Below are 23,530 nucleotides of genomic sequence, written 5' to 3'. Positions count from 1 at the left end.
TTTCATTCTAATAATTTATGGGTTTAGTTACTATGTTTAGGTTATTGATTCATTTAGATTTTTATGGCTGGAGTGAGGTACATGTCCAACTCAGTTCTTCTCTGTGGTTGTTGAGTTTTCTAGTCTCATCAGTTAAAGAGATTATTTCTTCTCCCTTGGATGAACTTGGTAGCTTTGTGTTCTGGGACTGTTCTTGTGCTAGTACCATACTGTTTTGATTATAATTTTTTTTCAGTGAGTTTCAAAATCAGAAAGCATAAGTCCTCCGATATTTCGTACTTATTTTTAAAGAATTTTGTATGTTTGTTTTTGTTATCAGGAGCCTTTTGCAATTCTGGATGAATTTTGAAGATTGGATTTTTCATTTTTATAACACAGGCCATTGCAAGTTTTAGAGGAATTATCTTGGATTTGAAGAATGTTTTGAAGAGTGCTGCTATCTTGAAAAGATGGAATCTTCTCATGAACCCCAAATCTCTTTTAAAGTTTTTCTTGATTCTAATTTAGCTCAAACCATACAACACCTTCCAAAGTTACTGAGAAACACAAGGGACCAAAGAAGTTCCAGCTGTTGAACAATCACGCTAAAACACATTTCATTGCAATTCACAAAGCCTCATCTTAGTTTACTATAAATAATAGCCATCCAGAAAGAGGAAAAACAAACTTCAATTATACTCAGTTGGGGGGCCATTTTCTTCGGATATTGGTGAAGGACTTAGGGCTGCATCTTCAAAGTGGCAGGGGACACAGAGACAAGCACACAAGATTGAAAGCATAAAAACATATTCTCATGAGGACCAGGCAGTCCTTGTTGTTGGAGGACCAAATGGAGTCATCATTAATGTAGGTAGAATCAAAGTTCACAATGTGTAAATCCTTCTTAAGATACACGTGATTGAGCCTGTTCACCGTTCGAGCAAAGGAGTACTTTGAGGCACAGCTGTAAGCCTCCAAGCTGTACACTTTCTTGAAATGCAGATCAAAAAATGGATTGTCCTAGAAGAGAAAGAAGATTTACTTTTTATTCAAAGCCATTTCCTGGATTCCCATATTCTGCTGGCTATGCCTAGCAGTTCAGACATATTTTAAAATCTGTAGATCAGCTTTCCAAAGGTAAGAGTGTCAAATAGAATTACTTCTTAAAAGTCAACAGTACAACCATTGATTTATCCTAGCCCCCAAGTTCAGAAGGCATTCCCTGGGAACCCACAGGCCACCCCAGCCAGAGAAGCAGGTAGGCTAACTGCAGATCTTTTCCTTCCATTCTTCTAGCTCCATCCCCAGTCTCATCCCCACCTCTGCAGCAGACCGCCTGCCTCAGCCTCCCCTTCCTGCCTCCTCCCAGTGAATCTTTCGTTCCACACACACACCCTCATTACTTTATCCCAGCCCCCAACTATAGCAGCCATTCCCTGGGAACCTGCAGGCCACTGTGGCCAGGAAAGCAGGTAGACTAACTGCAGCTCTCCATCGCTCCCTCCTCTTCTCCTAATCCAGTCCCTGAGTCTTGCCCCATCTTTATAGAAGACCACCTGCCCGGGTCTCCCCAGGCCTCTCTGCCCCCATCTCCCGTGGATCATGCAGATATTCTACTTCAACTTTCTTCCTCACTCATCATGCTTTCCCAGCCCACAACTCTGGCAGGAATTCCTACTAACTAAGGCTGAAGCAAGCAAGACAGTAAAGCAGGTAAGCAAGATTCAGATCTTCATTCTCCCTCCTCTTCTCTATATTCAATCCCAGAGTCCCATCCCCAGCCCTGTAGCAAACTAGCTGGGTGGGCTGTCCTCACTCTCTGCCACTATTCTCAGGGGACTGAGCAGGTCCTGGTAGAACACTGTGGATGACTATCCCAAAAGGCAGTTCAGTTCAGCATGACTCAGTAGCTAGTGTTGGTCCAAACATTGAGAATATGACCTCAAGTAGTTTATTTTAGTCATATTTAAACACAGCACAATTTGGTAAAAAGTTTGCAGGTAATAATTAAGTCAGTCCTATGTGCAGAACAAAGCTTAAGACACGACTACGTTAAAACTTTCTGTAAAGTACAAATGACATCTTCCATGGAGATAGGTTCTATAGATTGAGAAAACAAGATCAAAGTAATTGGAAGGGGATCTGGTGTGCTCTCAGCTCACACAGATAGCACAGAAGTCATCAGGCTATTAATCACATCCATTCCCGGCTTTCTGGGTGGAAAGCAGGTTATTCCTGTCTCCCTTTGAAGAGACATCCCTGCATGTTTAACATTCCTGGTTCCCCTAGTGCTTATCTGTGAGCACAAGGACCTACATTCCTCCTACAGAACCTTACTTTCCTCCCTCTTATGGACCTTGCCCTTAGCCTTCTCCAGCCCATCCCTTTCCTGTCAGCTCTGAATACCTAGGAAAACATTTTATCCAGAAACCCCAATGGCCACACCTATCAGGATCTCAGAAGAGTTTTCTACCAGGCAGCACACTGCCATTACACTCTCCTGAGAGCCAGAGAGGACAACAAAAAACAAAGAACAGAACACATACCAGACAAAGACAAGTCCAGATTCCAGCACCTAGAATTACAATCTTCTGAAACTATGTCTAGATGCCAGCATTAAAAAACCAATAAAAGGCGGGACAATGTGTCTCCAGCAGAGGCCAGCAACCCTATAACAGCAAGCCCTGAGTACTGCAACATAGCTGAACCACAAGAAAAACACCTTCAAATAATCTTTATGAATATGACAGAAATCTTTAAACAGGAAATGAATAAATCTTTTAAAGAAATCTATGAAAACATAAACAATGGGAAAAACAAAGCAGTTCAAGACCTTAAAGTGAAAAATAGAATCAATACAGAGGGAAATCTGGAAATAAAAAAATTTAGGAACTCAAACAGGAACCTCATTGGCAAGCCTCACCAACAGAATACAAGAGATTGAAAAGAGAGTCCTGGGCATTGAAAATATGATAGAAGAAATAGATACTTCAGTCAAAGAAAATGTTAAATTAAAAAAAAAAATCATGCACAAAACATTCAGAAAATCTGGGACACTATGAAAAGACCAAACATAGGACCAACGGAGACAACTAACCCAGACCTGTGGTGCTAAAAGAGACTGAGGCATCGGCTAAGGAACATGCATGGTCTGGACCAAGGCCCCCTGCACATATGTGGCCGATGAGCAGCTTGGCCTTCATGTGGGTTGCCTGGTGTGTGGTGGTGGTGGTAGGGACTGTTTCTAACATGGACTCTATTGCCTGCTTTTGGATCACTTCCCCCTGGCAGGGCTGCCTTGCCTGGCCTCAGAGGATGAGGATATGCTCAGTCCTGATGTGACTTGATGTGTTGGGGAGGGTTGATAGGAGGGAAGGAGGGCTCCCCTTTTCTGGAGGAAAAGTGAGAGGAGAAGGGGAAGGAGGTCAATGTAGGGTGACTGAGAGGAGAAGAGGAAGAGGGACGCCCTTGGGATGTAAAGTAAATAAACTGTAATAAAAAATTTAAAACAAAACCTCTAAAAACCCCCAAAGATTTGGTTCTTTAGGAAAATCAGTGAGATCCATAATTATCCAAATTAACTAAAAGGCAGAGAGAAGATATAAATTAAAATTAGAAATAAAAAGGAAGACATAACAACAGATTCTTAGGAAATCCAGGAACTCATAAGAACATACTTTTAAAACCTGTACTCTGACAATTGGTGAATCTAAAAGAAATGGATAATTTTTTCGATATATACCACTTAAACTAAAGTTAAATCAAGACCAGATAAGCAAGGTAAATAGACCTATAACTGCTAGCAAAAAAGTAATCATCAAAAGTCTCCCAACCAAAATAAACAAATAAACAACAAAAAAAGAAAGAAAGCAAAGCTCAGGGCTGAATGGTTTTAGTGAAGAATTTTCTAGACTTTCAAAGCAGAGTTAATGCTAATGCTCCTCAAATTTTTCCACTAAATAGCAAGAGAAGGAACCTGCCCAGGTAGTTTTCTGAGGCCACAATTACCCCCAAACCCAAATCATATAAAGACCCAACAAAGAAAGAAAATTACAGACCAATTTCCCTTATGAAATAAATGCAAAATGTCTCAATAAACTGTACTTGCAAGTATAAATGCAGGCACACATGAAAAAGATCATCTACCATGATCAAGTAGGTTTCATCCCAGAGATGCAGGGATGGTTTAAGATATGTAAATAGATCAATCAATACAATTTACCATATAAACAAACGAAAACACAAAAATCAGATGATCATCTCATTAAATGCAGAAAAGGCCTTTGACAAAATGCAACACTTCTTCATCATGAATGTGCTGGAGAGATTAGGGATTCAAGGGCTATATGTCAACATAATAAAGACAATTTACAGCAAGCCCATAGCCAATATCCATTTAAATGGAGAGAAAGTCAAATCAATTGCCTAAAGTCAGGAACAAGACAAGGCTGACCACTCTTTCCATGCCTATTCAATAGGGTACTTAAAATTCTAGTTAGAGCAATGACAACTGAAAAAGATCAAAGGGATACAAACTGGAAAGGAAAAAGTCAAAGTATCTTTATTTGCAGATGATATGATAGTACATACAAAAAAATTCACCAGGAAACTTCTACACTTTCAGCAAAGTAGCAGGATACAAAATTAACTCACAAAAATCAGCAGGCCTCCTATATAAAAATGACAAACAGACTGAGAATAAAATCAGGGAAACATTATCTTTCACAATAGTCCCAAATAATATAAAATCTTGAGGTCACTCTAACTCAGCAAATAAAAGACTTGTACGATAAAAAAAAAATTTAAGATATTAAAGGAAGAAATTGAAGGAAAGATCAGTAGAATTAATATTGTAAAAATGGACATCCTACCAAGGGCAATCTACACATTCAATACAGTCCCCATCAAAATTCCAACATAGACAATCTTCAACTTCATGTGAAAACACACACACACACACACACATACACACACACACACACACAAAAAAAAAAACACCTCAGGATAGCTACGACAATACTGAATAATAATAAACTCTTGACATTATCCCCATCCCTGACCCCAAATTGTACTAGCTATAATAATAAAAGCAGCATGGAATTGGCATAAAAATGGGCACATGGATCAATGGATTCAAATTTAAGATCTAGACATAAATTCAACCTAATTTTTAAAAATAAAGCCAGAAGTATGTACCAGAAAAAAAGACAGCACCTTCAAGAAATCGTGTTAGTCAAACTGGATGGCTACATGTGGAAGAATCCAAATAGACTCAGTTATCACCTTGCACAAAACTCAACTCCAGATGGATTGAAGACCTCAACTTAAAACCAAATACAATAGCTGGGCATGGTGGCACAGGAAGGCAGAGGCAGATGTATCTCTGTGAGTTCGAGGTCAGCGTGGTATACAAGCATGTCCAAGACAGCCAAGGCTACACAGAGAAACCCTGTCTCAAAAAAGTAAAAAATAAAAAACAGAACAAAACAAAACAGAAAACCAAATTCACTGAAACTGATAGAAGAGAAAGTGGAGAATAGCCTTGAACTCGTTGGCACTGTAGATGTCTTTCTGAACAGAACACTGTTAGCACAGGTACCAAGATCAACAATTAATAAATGAGACCTCATGAAACTGAAAATCTTCTGCATAGCAAAGGACACTTTTCTTTGGACAAAGTGGCAGCCTACAGAATGGAAGATTTTTTTTTTCTGCCAAACATACATCAATAGAAGGCTAATATATAAAACATATAGGGAATTTAAAAATACTAGATATCAAGAAAACAAATATTCCAAAATAGATAACTCTTTAAAAAATGTAGTGCAGATGTAAAAAGAATTGTCAGAAGCAAAAGCTCAGATGACTGAGAAACACTTAAAGAAATGTTCAATATCCTTAGTCATCTGGGAAATGCAAATCAAAACTACCTTGAGATTTCATCTTACACCTGTCAATATGGCTAAGATCAATAACACAAGTGACAGCTAATGCTGGCAAGCAAGTGGAGCAAGGAAAATACTCCTCCATGGTGGGAGTGCAAACTTGAACAACTACCGTGGAGGATCCTCGGGATGATGGGAATGGATCTGTCCCAATATCTAGAAATACTACTCTTGGTATACACCCAAATGATGCTTCATTCTACCACAGAGACACTTGCTCAACCATGCTTATTGCTGCTCTATTCATAACAGCCAGAAACTGTAAATGACATAGATGTCTTTCAACAGAAGAAAGATTTTTTTAATGTGGTACATTTACACAATGGAGTATTACTCAGCCATTAAAAAAATGAAATTTGCAGGTAAATGGATGAAACTAGAAAAAAAATCTTGAGTGAGGTAACCTAGACCCAGAAAGACAAATATGGTACCTACTCAGGTATATGTGGATGTTAGCTATTAAGTCAATGATAAAGCTACAATCCATGGAATCATAGAGGTTGGATAAAGAAGAAGAGAGTGGGGGTGATAGATCTTCGTAGGAAAAGGAAATAGAGACAGTTATGGATGAGGTGGGGCAGAGACTGGAATGGGAGGATCAAGTGGAGAGAGGGAGGGAAGATGAGGACAAGAGAGGTAATATGAAGAGAGACAGGTAAAATTAAGGGCCATTTGATGGATAGTGTGGATACCTCATATGGTAAAAGCTTCCTAGAATATATATACATATATAAAGGCTATCTAAGTAAATCACCAAATAATGGGGAGAAGGAGCTCCAACTAGCCATTTCTTATAACCAAACAAAGCTTCCAGTACTGGATTGAGTTACATCTAATGGAGTTGTTGGCCAAAGGGGTCCGATGGGAATCCTCAAACAACCCAGGCTATTGCCAAAACTATAGGTTTTCCCCTCCAAACCAATGGCAAGGCTCCATGGCTGAAAACAACACTTACAGAGTTCATTGAATATGGAGAAGTTGAGTTGGTGCTTACATAAAGCCCTCGCCCCTGTGTTCTAGTGTCTTTGAAGTAGGATGTTTCTGTATGCTACCAAAGGAGATACGTAAACACTAACACAGCCACAAACCCTTTGCTGTGCAATGGAGTCCTGGTTGCAAGATATGCTAGTGCAATGGTGGCACAATGCCTAGGGAAGTAACCAACCAATATTTGATTTGGCTTAATTATTAAGGTCCATTTCACAAGATGAAACCCATTTCTGACACAGCTCGGTGACCAAGAACCTGAAACTAGATAGCCTAGGGTAAAACCAAATACTACTATTAAAAAAAGAAAACAAAACAAAACCAACCAAACAGACAAAAACAAAAACCATATACACAATAAAGTGTTTCCTAATGATATTCTGCTATATTCACAAGATTTGTGCCTTGCTCAGCCCTAAACCAGTGTCTTCATCAAATTCTTCTCCTCAGGGCTCAGGTAATCCTGAGGAAGAGGAGGTAGAAAAATGAAAGAGCCAGAAAGAATAGAAGAGAATGAGCAAACAAGACCCTCTAGATATCAACATGATGACCTCACAGAGACTGAGGCAGTATACACAGAGCCTGTGTGGTCAGCATCAGTTGGGGTCCTAGAGCTGAAAGAAGAATCTCCGACTGGTAACCACTGGCTGATGAAAATTTGGGAGTCTCACTGGATAAAGAAACTACTCCTAAGGGTAGGCTGCATGCCCAGCAGCAGAAGGCCAACAGAAAATGAACTCAATGGCATCTTCGGAGGTTCCTTGTCTCATATTGTGTCAGAGCTCTTTCCTTTTTTTTAATTATCTTATTATTATTACTTTTATTTTATTTATATATATATTTTTCTTTTCCCTGTTTACCCTGCAGGTCCTTCGTATATATATTATGGCTTCCAGTTTAGTGTTTTTATGGAGTTCCTGAATGTGCAAACAAATAAGCCTCTTTTTTTCTTGTGCCATTTTCTGGGCTCTTTTCCTTCTGTTTCCTTCTGTTGACCACTTATGATATGTTAGTTTTTATTTTATTTTATTTTATTATTATCACATAGAAGCCTGTTTGTTTTCTAGTGAGAGAAGAAAGGGATGAGTCTGGATGGGAGGGAAGGGAAGGAGGAGCTGGAAGGAGTAGAGGAAGGAGAAACTGTAATCAGGATATATTATATGAGAAAGAAATATATATTTTCAATAAAAAGAAAAGAAAAAGTATACCGTGCCAAAGATTTTGGAACACCCTTGTCTTTTCAGTTGTACAAAGAGAATGTCATATAATATGTAGTTACCAAGTTTCCTCAGTAAATTTTAGAGTATGGGTAGGGATAGAAAAAGAGAATCAACCCACTTACAGACTTCTGGAGTAAATAAGAGGTTCTCTTTATGTTTTAAGGGATTCTATGATTCTATGATGAAGAAGTGGATCCTTCATGCTGTTTTGGAGGCAAATGTGGACACACAGGATGGCTAACTTACCCTTTGACATTGTACTGTTCAGCAACTTGATTGCTTTGAAGCTAGCAATGCAGAGTCAGCTTTAGCAGAGTAGTGAGAACCGTAGTCTTTTGAGTGATGCGTCATTGACTTGGACCTACGCTTTAAGGTTTTCTTTAACTTTGTATCACACCATAGTGTTTTCAAAACATAGGAGAACACTCAGTATGTCAGAACAAAAGGACAAGCTAAGAATATGCTATATTCAATAACAAACGACTTTAAGTTCGGATTCAAAAACCATAACACCACAGATATTTATTGGGTCCTTTACTAGGCAGAAGGCTGTGATAAAGAATGAAGTCATAGTTCCAGAATTTTAGGAGTTTTTCTATCCAAAGGGGAATGGTGTAGCCCATGTATTTTCATTCATAATGAATGAGTTATGGGGATGGGCAATTGTGTGTAAGATTTATTCAATGGGAAATCCGGAGCTGGGGTAAGAGATGAGGGTGACTGGGCATTCTGAGCCTAAACAGTAAGAAATTCAGCACTGTAAACAGACAAAGGTCAATGGTACGGAATGACCTTTCAATCAACAGAAGAGTTCAAAAACAGCTTGAGAAAATGACTGGCTGAGTGAGGAGACTTGGAGAGCCACTCTGTTCCCTTCCAACGCTAAGATTTCCTAGGTAATCCTTCTGGAAGGGGAAGTGGGCTTGCTGACTGTGTGCTTGCTGTCAGAAGGAAGGAATCCTCAAAACTTAATAAAACAATTCAACAAACTGGGTTTAAGAGAGAGTCATTGGAAATATCATCTGTTTGAGAAGGTTACATTTAAAGTTGCAGGTTTAACTGGAAGGCTGTGCTTAACGTGTCAAGAAGAGCTTAGGAAAGATGCTTTTAAACTTAATAGACGAAATTCAGATTCCGACTCATAAAAGCAAATCGTAAAAGCCAATATAGATCATCGCAGGAAATTAATCCATACCACTTAAGAACAACATAATGTCATTTTAACACTTTGCACATGCCAAGAATCTATAAAGTAGAACATCGAACATAACGATCTCCAGTGTATTGATCCCGCACTGCCTTTATAAAATGGCAACGCTTACCGTATCTGCTTCTTTTCCGTCAATCATCCGCAGGTCATTCAAAGACCAATTTTTTGTTACTTCGTACTTTTCATCTAGTCCTACCCTGTAGTGTTTCACCATGATTATTTTTACTTCATCAGTTTTGGTCACTGCAGGATAGAAGGAAATATTGGTTTATACAAACTCAAACTTTGTAAGTTCTCCAAGTTACATTTCAGTATTTTATTATCTCCCTTTTATTTAATGACCTTGTACTCAAATCCTAAGTACACTCCTACTATGAGTCTTGGTGTAGCTTTTGTCAAAATGCCCCCGGATTTGTTCAAGGTGTTAACTTTATTTTGTGACATTTGTGTGTCAGAACACTGAGCAACGTGCTTTGAACGCTGAGCTTTGTTGGGAAGGATGTCCAAGTTGGGGCAGAAAGTGAAAGGCTGAGCTTAAGCAGACAGTTGAGGGCCAAATGTTCACCAGAGCAACTTAGACTTTTAGTTGTTGACTAAATAAGGAGAAAATAAGGTACAAATAGCAAAGAGCTCTGCTCGTACCGCAGTTCGGTATTGAAGAGTGACCAAACAGAATGGTTGACACTTGCTTCTATACTGGCTGTGAGACTTTGAATGCAGATGTGCCTGTGACACAGCTTCCGTCAACTTGCTTGGGAATGCTTGAGGGTGAAAATCCTCTCACAAGAGTCTCTCCAACTCTAGTGTTCAAAATGTGCCACCTGCATAGCCTAGTCTAACATTCTATTTTGAAAGGCATGGGGGTAATCTTTCCTCAGTTAATGTGAACAAAATGAGAATAACAACTCCCTGGTCCTGAAATCATTTGTCTGTGGTCTTATTGGGATATTGAGCTCTTTTATTAAAACTATCAATGAGTCAATAATCACTCAGCATTTACTAAGTATTTGCTATTTGCTGAGTAGATTATAAACGCCACAGGGGAGACAAGTGAGAAACCTGCGCTCTGCCCTGTAGATGCTCAGGATTTTAGTAAGAAAACAAGACTATCCCTGGATTAGATCTACTAGCTTGTTATAAAGAGGTGGCAGAGGGGATAAGGTGCCTACAGTTTCTTTTCAGATGGTTAGTGTCACCTGGAGAGTCGTGAGCTGATGGTGTCTTCCTAGAGTGAAACTGAATTTGTTTGGGGGGAAGATTCCCTTTGGTTCTAGAAGGTTTCTTTTGGCGTGGTGCTGTGATTTGAACGACTGGCCCTCAAGTTCTTGTGCTGGAAACTTCATTGCAACATTGCTACATTGCTGAGCGGTGAAGCCTCTAAGAGGTTAGGTCTTGAGGTCAGAACCCTCATGAATAGATCAGTGCTGCTGTTACAGGGTGAGGTAGCTTTTGTGTGAGTATGCTTTAATGAAAGGATGTTTGGCCTAAGGCCTGCATCTCTTTTCCTCTCCTATTCTCACTCACACTCTTTCACCCTCAGTCCTCCACTACAGATGATACTACAAGAAGGCTCTCACCAGATGTGAGCTCCTTAATCTTGGAATCCTCCCCCTCTTCCCTGAGAGCTTTAAGAAATGCTTCTCTGTTCTTTATAAATTACTAAATCACAAGTAGTTTGTTACAGTATCACAAAACACACTAAGACTTGTGACATTCTAGTTATGTAGATATAAGGTGATTACAATATAATCATAGTCATAGATGATTAATAGAAACAGAGGATCCAGTTTGGAAACAGAGGGTCATGTTGTGGGCACTCCTTGGGAAAGGTCAGTGTGAGGAAACTCACAATGGAAGCTAAGCTTCATCAGGTAAAAGAAAGAAAGGGGGCTGTGTAGCCTGGCCAATATTAACAAATGGTAGACAACAAGGTTAACTAGGTTTGGGAAGTTGTTTAAATGCTTTGAAAGACTTTGACTTCACAAGAGGGTGAAACCATGCTGGGGTTGCGATGGTTAAGACCTATCCTGTGAGAATCCAAAATTGGGAATCCAAGAGACCAGCTGAACTCAGCTGACAACAGAGGGAGTTCAACCCGGAGAACTGGAGTCTGAGCCAGGTGACAAGGGCAACATGAGGGTATTGTGTCAGGGGTTCAAGCTCATGCCGTGACACCTAGTCAGTAGTCCCTTCCCTTTGTGAGCCAAGAATTAAGAAAATGGTGCCCCGTGGAAGAATTTTTCTTTTTCTTTTCTTTTCTTTTTTCTTTTTTTTTTTGGCAGCACAGTGCACAGAACTCATTAGAGAAGGAAGCAGAGTTGAAGGGCCTTGGGAGGGACAATGCTCTCAGTGAACTCTGCTGTGTAATGTTCTGGAATCAAATCCCAACACCACTCCTTGGGGTTTATGTGAATTAATTAATTTCTAGAGAATAAACGTCACTCATGGTGTTCTAAGGGGACACAAGAGTAAAACTGTCCCACAAGGAAAACTTAAGGCACACAAATGACTTAGAGTAGACAGACACTCATGGCTGAAGAGTTTTATTTAGTATGCTAAGAGATGTAGGCAGCCTCGGAATGAATGGTGTGGGGATGGCAAATAGAAATCTACAGGGAAGTAAAGTCTCAGGCAAGGCTTTCCTGACATTGGCTTAGAATGCTACAGACAGTGAATCCAAATGGAAAGGGGTGGGACATGGGCCCATTGGCAGGATAAGGAGCTTGGAGATCCACGTGGGGTATCTGCAAGGTACCTCAGAAGCGGGTGAGTTGGAAGTTTCGTAGTTTTGCAATGATTTGTCTGTGCCGGAATGACTTTCCAAGTCAGATTAATGGGGAGTTTTTCAGAGGCGAGAAGTGAGATAGTGTAGAGAGAAGTTGATAGCTAAGAGGCCGGAGGAGAAAGAGGCAGGTCCAACAGCTTAAGGAAATGAAAGGCAGATAAGAAGCTAGGGCAGAGTTTGAGGACAATCCTGTGGACTCACAGGGGTAAGATGGAGAGGCTTGGGTCTGAATCTGACTTGGGGAAGAAGATCGCTGAACCCTCAACTGTCTCTCTACAGTGGCTCTAGAAGGCGGCTTGCAGAGGACTAACACAGATTGCATGTGCCCAGGGCCGTGTAAACTTTTAAAGGATAGTAGAAAGAAAGGCTGAAGGGTCTGATGTGAACCATATATCCTAGGAATTTAGAAGGGATGACACGTTCGGGGTCCAGAGGAAGAAACTGAGGGGCACGTCCGGGAAGACATCAATTACAGGTGTTGGGCCCAACCGAGGCTGAGAGCCTGGAATCTTCCCAAGACAATGTGCAGAAGTGGGTGGGTTTCTACACTCTGTATCTCTCTACCCCCAAAATGATTCATGCACATGGACCCAGATGTGAGCCTTGGAAAGGAGCGAAGATAAGCAGTATGCTCGCAGGGCTGAAGCGGAGGCATGGAAGGTCTTGTAGCTTCCACTAGGAGGCAGCCGTGTCTGTCCAGTTCTAACAGTGGGTCTCAAGCTGTGGGTGTCGACCCCTTTGCCAACCCTCTATCTCAAAACATGTTTGCTGAAGTAGCGATGAAAATAATTTTCCGGTTGGTGTTTTAGAGAGGGTTTTTATTGCTGTGACAAAACACCATGACCAAAAATCAAGTCGGGGAGAAAAGGATTTAATCAGCTTACAGGTCCACGTTGTTGTACATCACCAAAGGAAGTCAGGATAAGCACTCAAACAGGGCAGGAACCTAAAGGCAGGAGCTGATGCAGAGGCCGAGGAGGGGTGCTGCTTACTGGCTTGCTTCACATGGCTTACTCAGCCTGCTTTAAAAATACACACCACACACACACACACACACACAGACACAGACACACACACACCACACCACACACACACACACACACACACACACACACACATCTCCCGGGACCACCAGCCCAGGGATACCACCACCTACTGGACCCTCCCCCATTGATCACTAATTAAGAAAGCCCCTTACAGCTGGATCTCAGGGAGACACTTCCTCCACTGAAGCTCCACCCTCTCTGATGACTCTCTCTCATGTCAGGTTGACCCGAAAACCCAGCCAGCACATGAAGAAGTGTTTTAAAGGAGCAGAGCACCAGGAAGGTCAAGAACCACTAAGCTAGAGGCTCCACCTCAGAATCAGTACACTGTTACTCCCCCAGCTCGCTGCCTCACTAGCAAGAGACAATAGGGGTAAAGAAATTTGGAGAAACAATCGGACAGCGTGTGAAAGTATAATTTTCCAGGAGCAGATCTCATGGCGTAGTCTACAAGTCATGAGAGCCAGCTGATTGATGTGGAGCCGCTCATTGGCTTCATTAAGCTGATAAATATTTAAATGTCCCCTGTGACACAAGCATAGTGCTAGGAATTGAAAAAAAAAAAAAAAAAAAAAAAGGATTCCCATAAGGCACCATTCCTGCTCTCACTGACACCGCAGCAGAGAATGGAGGCTCCAGAAGAAAACCTACGAAGGGTGCTGAGAACAGTGAGGTGGATGAGGCCTGGACAAGGTCGGATGAGAGGGGCCTAGCCAGGACAATAAAGGAGGAGCATGGCTATTTGTCCACCCGCAGGAGGAAAGGCTTAGGGAGGGCATCATCTGAGTAGTGAAAGGAGGAACTTTCCCAGAATGAAGAAAGAAGACAGGGACAAAGGCAATTTTAGAAACACGTGGGTAGAAAGGCATGAACCGCCTGGCACTTCCGAGTCCTGGCAAGTGTTTGGTATTGTTGGCATGAAGCCAGAGGGTGGCCAGGTGGTAGAGAGAAGGTTAGGGAGGCGTTAGTTCCTGACAGGACTGGAAGACTGTGTCCACATAGGGTGTCACTGAAAGTTACTAAATAAATGGGGAGGCTGTGGTTTAAGTTTTAGAACATGTTTGAACTGAGAAAAGATATTTATTCTTAATACTTTATTCAGAAGATACATATGTATGTATGTATGTACATATGTGTCTGCAGCTAGGTAATTTATTAAATATATTTACCTCATGACATCTTACATTCTGCGTATTTATTTTATTTTTTGTCAGTTTCACACACATGTACAAAGCATGTGTCGTATTCATCCTCATCGCCCTCTCTAGTTCTCCTTCCATTCCTACCGACTTCCTTCCTCTCCCTGACTAGCCCCACCTCCTACTTTTATATGTGTGTGTGTGTGTGTGTGTGTTGCAGGTAGCCATAACTGTGGCATGCTCACAAATGCAAAAGCCACGTAACATTCTGAAGCCCGTATTTTGCAGCATGATTCTCCATCCTCTGCTCTTACACTCTTTCCTTCTGTTCTTCCTGCTGTTTCCTGGCTTTGGAAGGCATGTATCCATGCCCTGTTTGGGACTGTACATTCAAGAGTCACCTATTCTCAGAACTTTGAGCAGTTGTAAGAACATTAAAACATTCTTTTGGGAAGTTCCATAAAGGATGGGTTGGAAGCAGAGAAGGAAAAGAGATGTTAAAGGAAGTAAGCCCTACCAGTAATCAATTTTTTTTTAACAATAATGGTCATTATCCCCTTAATACTAGACTCAGAAAACATAAGGGGCTGTCTAAAAGTTAAGCTTTTGTAAGATGAGGCAGTGAAGAAAGAGAGAACAGCCTCTTTGATTTGACAAAATAACCTGCTTTAGTTCTCAGGATGTTCCAAGGGTTCCCTTTGCCAGGATCCAAAGGAGTCTGCTGAGGCTGGAGTTGACCCAATCCCTCATTTCCATCCTTGAGCTTTGCTGCCAGCTGGAATTAAGTGGCCATCTCCACATTAATGCAGTTGCAAAATGGAAATTTATCACATTGTCTTAAAAACCCAAATGTGTTTATAAAGTGTAGACATTAGAGAGTTGTTTTCTCTTACTTAGAGGAGCTGTTTTGTAACTATGGCTTAGGGAGTAATATCTACAGATCCAGGGAACTTTAGAAGCAATGTGCTCTGGGTATAAGATTTTATTCTGTTACTGCCCCTCCCTGGGTTTTATATTTTAGTAGCTATTTTCAGAATTCCAGTCTGCGCAGCCATCACTATTTTAATTTTAATGTAAGCCTTGTCATTAATAAATTCTTCGATCAACTTTAAAAGAGCTACCCGTATTTGGGAAGCGAATGGAAAGAGAACTGGCCAATTGATTTAAAATAATTAAGATCGAGGAAACATGAAACTCACAATTAAGTCGCACAGAAATGCATTGATTAAATAGATGCGTCTTTTGTTTTTTTAATCCGCTGGTATGTAATGGTTTTCATTGTTTAAATTAAATAATGGGAGAAGTTATAAAATATTTTTAAAAGCCTGAGCGAAATATCATACTGTGTTGCTAATGCCTTGCGGTTGTTGAGAAGGCTGTGATTGATTTCACCAAAATCATATTTTCAAGTAATATTTTTTTCTAGAAATACCTTTATAAAATCTGTTCCAGGCTACGCTGTGAGCCTTTGAAATATTAAAAGGGTTGGCTTTAAGCAAGTTAGGGCTGGTGCCATTGGTGAACTTAAGGAACGCAAGGCATGTGGAGCAGAAAGAAACTGACTCTGTAGGAACCGAAGTGCCAAAGAGACAAAAATAGCCACCGGCGAGGTTGATGTTGGTTTGTTCCATCAGCTCCATACTAGAATCTTCTCGGTGCACCTACTGAGAGCCACGAGGCAGAACACATACGCATGTGTGGTCCTGGCTTTCAAGCTTCCGTTTGTCTACCGGCGCGTGATCTTGGGCAACTGCCATTTGACTTTCTCTTTTCCAAGAAGTGACAAATGAGCTGACGTATACGAAGTTGAAGTGTCTGCATACTGCACGTGCTAAGAGGTGCAGTGATTCTCAGTTAGAATCAGTGGTGAAATGGAAAAAACAAACAAACAAACAAACAAAAAAACAAAAAAACCCAAAAAACCAAAAAACCTTTGGTGTTGGAGGTGCAGTGATTCTAATTCGAATGAATCTGACCATAAGGCCACGGTTTCCTCATCTACAGCATGCTTCACCGGCATGAAGATGGAATATCTCACCAACATGGCCTAAGTGAACTGGTGCCCGACCTTGAGGAGGAACGCCTCACATTTTATTTGTTTGGTGTGTGTATCCTTGTATGTAGTGTGTGTACTCAAGTAAATACATCTGAGCATGTGTGTGCGAGTGTGTGTGTGTGTGTAAACCTCAGATGGCATTCCTCGGGATGCTAGCCGTCGTGTTTTCTGAAATAGGGTCTCCCCCTAGCCTGAGAATGATCCAGGGATTGACCTGCCTCTGTCCCCCAAGCACGGGATGCTGACACAGCAGGCTGTTTTCCTGCTCCGCTGGCACCTTAGCCTGTTTGTTGAGTTTAGGGATAAAGATAATACATCAGGTTGGATGGCCAAGCCTTTTGCCAACAAAAATGAAATCACAAGCGTAAGGGAACAAGAGGACCCAGAAAAGAGCATTGCTTTCTGTATTATGCATGCTGGTTTGGAAAGTCAAAATATTTGTATTTATATTTCTCCAGAGAGACAGTGATAATCCACTAATGTACTTTAATTGTGTGTGTGTCTGTGTGCAAGTGATATATATATATTTACTTTGATAGTATATATATATTTATATATATATTTACTTTGATAGTCAAACTTTCATATATCCCAGTTTTGATTGTAACCAAGTTATGTGACAACTTTTGTGTTTTGTGCAATTTTAATAAGTTGTACACTTGTTTCATGAATCAACCCTGTGTTAATCCCCCCTTTAACAACATATAATAAAAGGGCAATCCAAGCCTGATTTCTCCAAATGTGTTCTCTTTGGGGACACAGATTTCAACACTGTTGCAGAATCAAGTGTGTTCATGACTATATTCGAGAATGAAAACAAATGAACACACTGGCTTTCCTGTGCTCAGGACATATACATGGCAGTGGTCCAAGTGTTGCTATACTGCCATAATGATATCATTCTTATATATATGGAAACCAAAAACAGTATCCCATGAAATAGTATCTCATACTTTTATTCTCACTAACGATTATCACCTAGCAAAACTGATCTCAAATTAATGCTGACAAGTTTAAGCTATTTGATGAAACTTCGGCTTTTAAACTGTGTGCTCCCTATGAATGAGACCTCGGGAAGTCAGAGGTTCCGAATGAGCTTTCTCTCTACATTACCCTACTTACGTTATATTACCTTTATACGTCATGTGGCCAAACTGTTCTTTTCTTTGGGTCACAGAGAAAACCGTCCTGGGTGGCATCAAAACCCAATGGGTAGAAACATTTTGCTCAGTAGGGCATGATGGCTCACACCTTTAATCCCAGAAGCAGAGGCAGAGGTGGGTGGATCTCTGTGATTTTGAGGCCAGCCTGGTCTACAGAGTAAGTTTTAGGACAGCCAGGGCTATACAGGGAAGCCCTGTCTCAACAAAACAACAAGACAAAAACAAAAAACAAAACAAAACAAAACAAAAAAAAAAAAACAAAAAAAAGAAGAAAAGTTATGCTCATTGTCTTCATTACTCTGACAAGTGTTACTTATTTTGAAATCAATACTTATGAAATACTCACGAGTGTCTACATTACAGGCTAGGATCAGCTTGAGGCAAATCATGCAGTTTTTTTTCTCTTTGGGATTGCATTACCTCCCTGAATGTTATACATTCTAAGTCCATCTAAGTGAACAGAGGTGATGTGGATACGGTATAACACTTAGAAAAGAGACTAGGAAAGGGTACCATCCGGTCACAAGGGAGGGTACACGCAGGGAAAGAGACACCGGAGACACGAAAGGGGATATGAAGCTAAACGGTTTTCTAGTTTCAACTGTCGGGTTTTTCCTTTCTTCTTGGTGTGATTGACAGTGAAAATGTAAAACCCTAAGCGAAGCTCCATGGCTTTAGAATGGCCCTTGAGATGGAGACTGTGGCAGCAGACACTGAACCTACACAGGCTCACGCTAGACAGGGTCTCAGCATTGAGAGGGGAAGTAGACATGAGCGCTACCTCTAATCAAGAAGCTATTTGCAATTGATACCTGCTGGCAAAGGTTTTCTCCAGCGGAGTTCCACTAGTATACCATCCATGCCCCGGGGCAGGCCTGGGAATAGCCAAGGTAAAATGAACTCAGTGGTATTTTTGTGGGCTTCCCCCACAACCCCTATCTTGCTATCTTTTGTCTTATTTGTCTTTAGCTTATTTTGATTTCTTTGTTTCTTATCTGTTTTTTTAAAGGACCAAGAGAGGAGAGGGAGAGAGGGAGCAAGGAGAAAGAACATAAAGTTGAGTGGTAGGGAGGTAGAAAAGATTTAGGAAGGGTTGGGGTAAAGGAAAAATATGACCAAAATATATCATATAGAAAACAATTTTTATTAAAAAAAGAAATGTAAAAAAAATCTGTCCACAAAACCTTGACCCACAATTTGTCCTGCCTACAGTATGTGCAAGAATAAAAATGGAGCAGAAATTGAAGAAGTGGCCAACAAATGACTGGCCCAACTTGAAAGCCGGGCCGTGAGAGAGAGCCCACCCCTGGCTCTGTGAATGATAGTCTGCTATGCTTGCAGACAGGAGCCTAGCATAACTGTCACTTTAGAGGCATCATCCAGCCACTGGCGGAAACACAAGCGGAGACCCACAGCCAAACGTTAGGTAGAGCTTGGGGAATTTTATGGAGGAAGGCTCGAAGAAGACAGAGAGGTCCAGGACACCATAAGAAAACCTACAGAATCAACAAACCTGGACCCACAGGGGCTCATAGAGACTGATTTGTCAACCAGACAGCATGCATGGGCTGTATCTAGGCCCATATGTAACAAATGTGCAGCTCAGTCTTCATGGAAACCCCTATCAGCAGGAGCTGGGGTTGTCTCTGTTGGCCTGCCTTTGGATTCCTTTCCCCTAATTGTGCTGCCTTTCTAGCCTCAATAAAAGATGTGCTTAGTCCTACTACAACTTGATATGCCAAGGTGGGTTGATATCCATGGGAGGCTTCCCCTTCTCTAAGGAGAAAGGGGTGGGGTGGGGATGGGGAGATGAGAGGGAGATCCAGGAGGAGAGGAGGAAGGGGAATCTGTGATCAGGATGTAAAGTTATTAATTAATTAATTAATTAAAATTTTATAGGGCCAGAACTAGCCAAATGTTTGTTTGACTGGCCACATTAATTTAGCTGCATAATGTTTTTATTTGTGAATTCATTACAGTAAAGTGATTTTTTATTAAAAAACATGATTAAAATGTTTTCTTAAAAGTGTAAAAACACTCAAAATATTCTATAAATGAACATGTGTTTAATTTAAAAGGTAACAAAGGACATCCATTTTCCTATATGTTTTATTTTTACTATGAATATATATTTACAGCATATTTATATATACATAATCCAGTTTATATATATATATAGACATATATATGTCTATATATAGGCATTAACTATTTTTCTATATACTTTAAAACTTCGAGCTACCTCTTTTAAAGCTCTGTTTTTATTTTCTTAGAATATAAACTATCACTAATAAAAATTGATACGGGAGAATAGTAAGGGAACACTTCATGAGGGTCTAGATTTTTTATTAGTTGTTTGAGAATGTCATGCGATGTGTTTTGATCGTATTTACCTCCCTCCCAACTCTTTCCAGGCCCATCCCCCACCTTACCTACACACTCAACATTGTGTTGATCCCACCCTTTTTAAACGATTCCGTCTAATTTGTGCTTCCCATGTGATGCTCTTGGATGTGCGGCCATCCAGGAGCCTGTGTGGGGCACGATGGACCCACCAAGGGCCACACCCTTCAAGAGACCTCCCTCTACCAGCAGCTATTTCAGCCGCCAATAGCTCCGCAGCTAGAGGAGGGATTTGTGGCCACCTGCCCTCTCCGTGGTGGGATTTTTATCTAGCTCCATCTTGTGCGGGTCTTGTACATGCTGTCACAACCACTGTGAGTTGATTGCGCAACGGCCCTGTTTTCAGAGATGGCAGCCAATGAGCCCAGTACAGGATAATCATCTCACCCCCAGCTTCACAGCGATAGGACCAGATTTCGCAAAGAGCTCCGATGCCAAGACTTTCCAGGTCTGTCCCACCGAGCCCTTTTACTTCCCATTTGGTTTTAGCTAGTGCTAAAACAGGTTTTCACACCCTTCTCCTTACACATTACTCTTTCCTCACACCTTCAGGCAACAGAGATTCCTCCCCACTCTCCCCAACCTTCCCCCCACCCCACCTCACCAGAAGACACTGCTTTTTACTGTCGGGAAGAGTGGTAAGCTAGTCCATGGGAAAGCACCATGAAAAGCCTGAAATCCTAAAGATGCAGGTCTCCAGGAATGCCCAAGTGTATTTTGTAGCCAAGTACTGAGAGGGACTTTGGGTTTATGATATCTTATTTTGATATCAGTCATCAAAACATTAAGATTTAATAGAAAACAATCCTTGTTTTGAGATTTCTCTGAAAGATAGACCCTACTCAGATAAGGAGGTTCAATTACATTTACATAGATTCTCTTTAATCAGAAAAATGCAGGATTGACTGTAACTACTCAGAACCAATAGGTCTTGTTAATAAGAACCCCTGGCATAAAGCATGTGGAGAGGCAACCGTGTGACCCTCCCTGCTCCTGAAGGTAGACCACGCTCAAAGTATGGAGTCGCCTGCTTTAACAAGTATCCAAGAACTTGCTTGATTTACCCCAATGGATGTTTTCCAGGTGAAGCATGGCCAGACTTGGGACCGTGAGGCATCATGGAAACTGCTGCTTGCTTGAAATATTTTTGTAGTGGTCATTAAAAAAAAAAAAAGTGTTACACTTTGGGAAAGTGCTCCCAGAATGGTGGACGTAAAGCATGGCTATGAAAGTGAGGGAAGCAACAAGGCTGAGCGAGTTAACTTCGTGTAAATTATCATGAAATAACTTCTTCCCCATCTCTGAGAAGAGCTCGATTTCCTTAGTACATGTCAGGGTCACCGGACACTTTCCAAATGTTTAATCGCAGAACACACACACACACACACACACACACACACACACACACACACACTTAAACTTAGAACAAATTTAATAACATAATTATTGAAGGCAGTCACTAAGATATGTTTGCCCAATTAGATCCACAATTTACGGTGGCTATTTTATTTTTGAAACTTTTCCTTTTAAAACACTTCCAGTGCTACCTAGTAAGAAGTTACTTTTACAAAGCAGGATCATCCCAGGTAAAGATTCTTGTATTTCATATTAGAATGGGCATCCTCTTTAGCAGAGTGGGTAGAAATACTTTTGATTCAGTGATTTGGTAGTGAGGACTCAATGTGGTCTATTGAGTAATTTTAATTTACCTTTTTACATAATTTGTTTTCGTGAGCTGATGGAATCTTTTATTTGTTGTTATGCCAAATTCCCGTACTTCATATATGTAGTAAAATATGCTTGGGGATTAGATAAATGTTACTATTTTTAGTGTTGGATAAATACTTCTATACTTATTAGAAATGATAACCTTTTAAACATTATTTTAGAACTTTTTTCAAAGATGCTTGGCTTCTTCTTGGCACGTTTAGAAAGATTTTCTAGACCAGTTATCAGGGGGACAGAGATGATGAGCCATCTGAAAATGGGTGCCTTTAAGAGGAACACCTCGACCATTACTTAGAGTTTCTGAGTTCTTTTCTCCAAAGGCCCCTGAAGGGAACTGAGAAGCATCAGCCAGGAAAAGGGTGAGCTACATATCAAATTCAATAATGACACCAACATTTCTACCTAAATTCATAAAAGGTTTGGAATATCATAATTGATGCAAGAGCCAGTACATGGGCAATTTTCATGTATTTTAAAAACAGGAAGGAAATATTTATTTTTACTAAATACTGTATACATCAGATCTCTATATTAGGGATTGTTTCCTCAACTGTAAAGCTCTGTCTTCATGAGTAAATTGCTTCTGTTAATGTATTGGCATAGTTTTTCTGTGAGGGAATCTTTTAAAAGAGAATATCTTTCTTAAAAAAAAACCAAAACAAACAACAATAACAACAACAACAACAACAAAACCACCATCGGAAGTCTCAATAGAAAGAAAAGTCCAAGGTTGTGTTTCTATTCCAGGATCGAAAGTCATCAGGCATAGCTGTATAAGTTTCTTCTGCAATGCATTTAATCATATTCTGAATGCTATTGAGTTTTTAAAAGTAAACCTTTATAAAATATCAGATAAAAGATTGGAGGGAAAAAAAAAACAAAACAAACAAACGACCAAACCAAGAGAAGTACAGGCTCAGTTTCACTTCTGAACTATTCATGTTGTGTAACACATTTTGTTTTGTTTTGTTTTGGTTCACTTCCGTGTTTTAAAAGTCTGTAGAATATAGGTATCTTTAGTTGGCTAATTAAACTCTCAAGAAGATCCATGCATGTCTGAGCTGGGTAGGAAGGCAGACTAGCTTCCCCTATACCCTTTATGCACTTTTGAGATCTTCCCATTTGGAAATGATATCAGAGAGTTCTGCTTACCTGACACACAGAGGTAATATCTGTCCTGGACTGAGAACTCGATCTCAATAAACTCACAGAGATTCTGCGCCAGCGGCTTAAACAGTTTTTTCTCCAAGTCTTCCTTCACCAGCGATGACATCTCGGGTTCCACCTGCCCCCTGTTTTGGTTCAAGCTCACGTTTCCCTTTGCTGCTGCAGCTTGCTGCAGCTTAGATGTCTCCTTTGGGTGTGCAAGCCTCCAGGTTCCCTCCTCACAGCAAAAGGCGAGGCTCCCAACAGTGGGTGCCTTCTCTCTGGCAGCCCCACCTCACCAGCCGAAAGCCAGTATTAACCCACCCTTCATCTTCATTCAGCATCCGGCCAGCAGCAGGCTGCTCTCTGAAAGATCTGTGGCTCGCTGATGGGGAACATATTGATGAACGCTGACAGATGGCCACAGATCCACTTGGGGAGTCCCCGGGTCGGCAGCCTTTCTTCCCCTTTCACAGCGGCACTATGCAGAGAAAGACCACTACTTCAGCGTGAGGCCATTACATAAATCAGCTGTCTGGCGCTATTGATTGGGATCGTCTTCCATTAAGAACTTTGCTTTCACTGCCTAGAAAAAAAGGTATCTGTGCTTGCACCCAGCACTGCCAACAAGTCTCCACTCCTCTTTTCTCTGGCCTCCTGCAACACGCTCCAGCCTTTGCATCCAAGAGTTTTCACCAGTCCCTAGGCCTAAATTATTTTTAG

The 23,530-nt window shown here is 40.8% G+C and overlaps 1 protein-coding gene across 1 annotated transcript; it reads right to left on the bottom strand.

Annotated features, from left to right (window-relative positions):
• Positions 1–535: 535 nt before the first annotated feature.
• Exoc1l (exocyst complex component 1 like) lies at positions 536–23,252 on the bottom strand. Its single transcript, XM_021651380.2, has 3 exons — positions 22,814–23,252; positions 9,454–9,584; positions 536–999 (listed from the first exon to the last, which is right to left on the bottom strand). Exons 1-3 carry the CDS (start codon positions 22,932–22,934, stop codon positions 733–735), a joined length of 519 nt encoding a protein of 172 aa, XP_021507055.1. The 5' UTR covers positions 22,935–23,252; the 3' UTR covers positions 536–732.
• Between the last annotated feature and the right edge of the window lie 278 nt (positions 23,253–23,530).

The sequence above is a fragment of the Meriones unguiculatus genome, chromosome 3, assembly GCF_030254825.1.
Source record: "Meriones unguiculatus strain TT.TT164.6M chromosome 3, Bangor_MerUng_6.1, whole genome shotgun sequence".
NCBI classification, from domain to species: Eukaryota; Metazoa; Chordata; class Mammalia; order Rodentia; family Muridae; genus Meriones; species Meriones unguiculatus.
The sequence above is the reverse complement of the archived record's forward strand: the minus strand, read 5'-3'. Positions and strand labels throughout refer to the sequence as shown.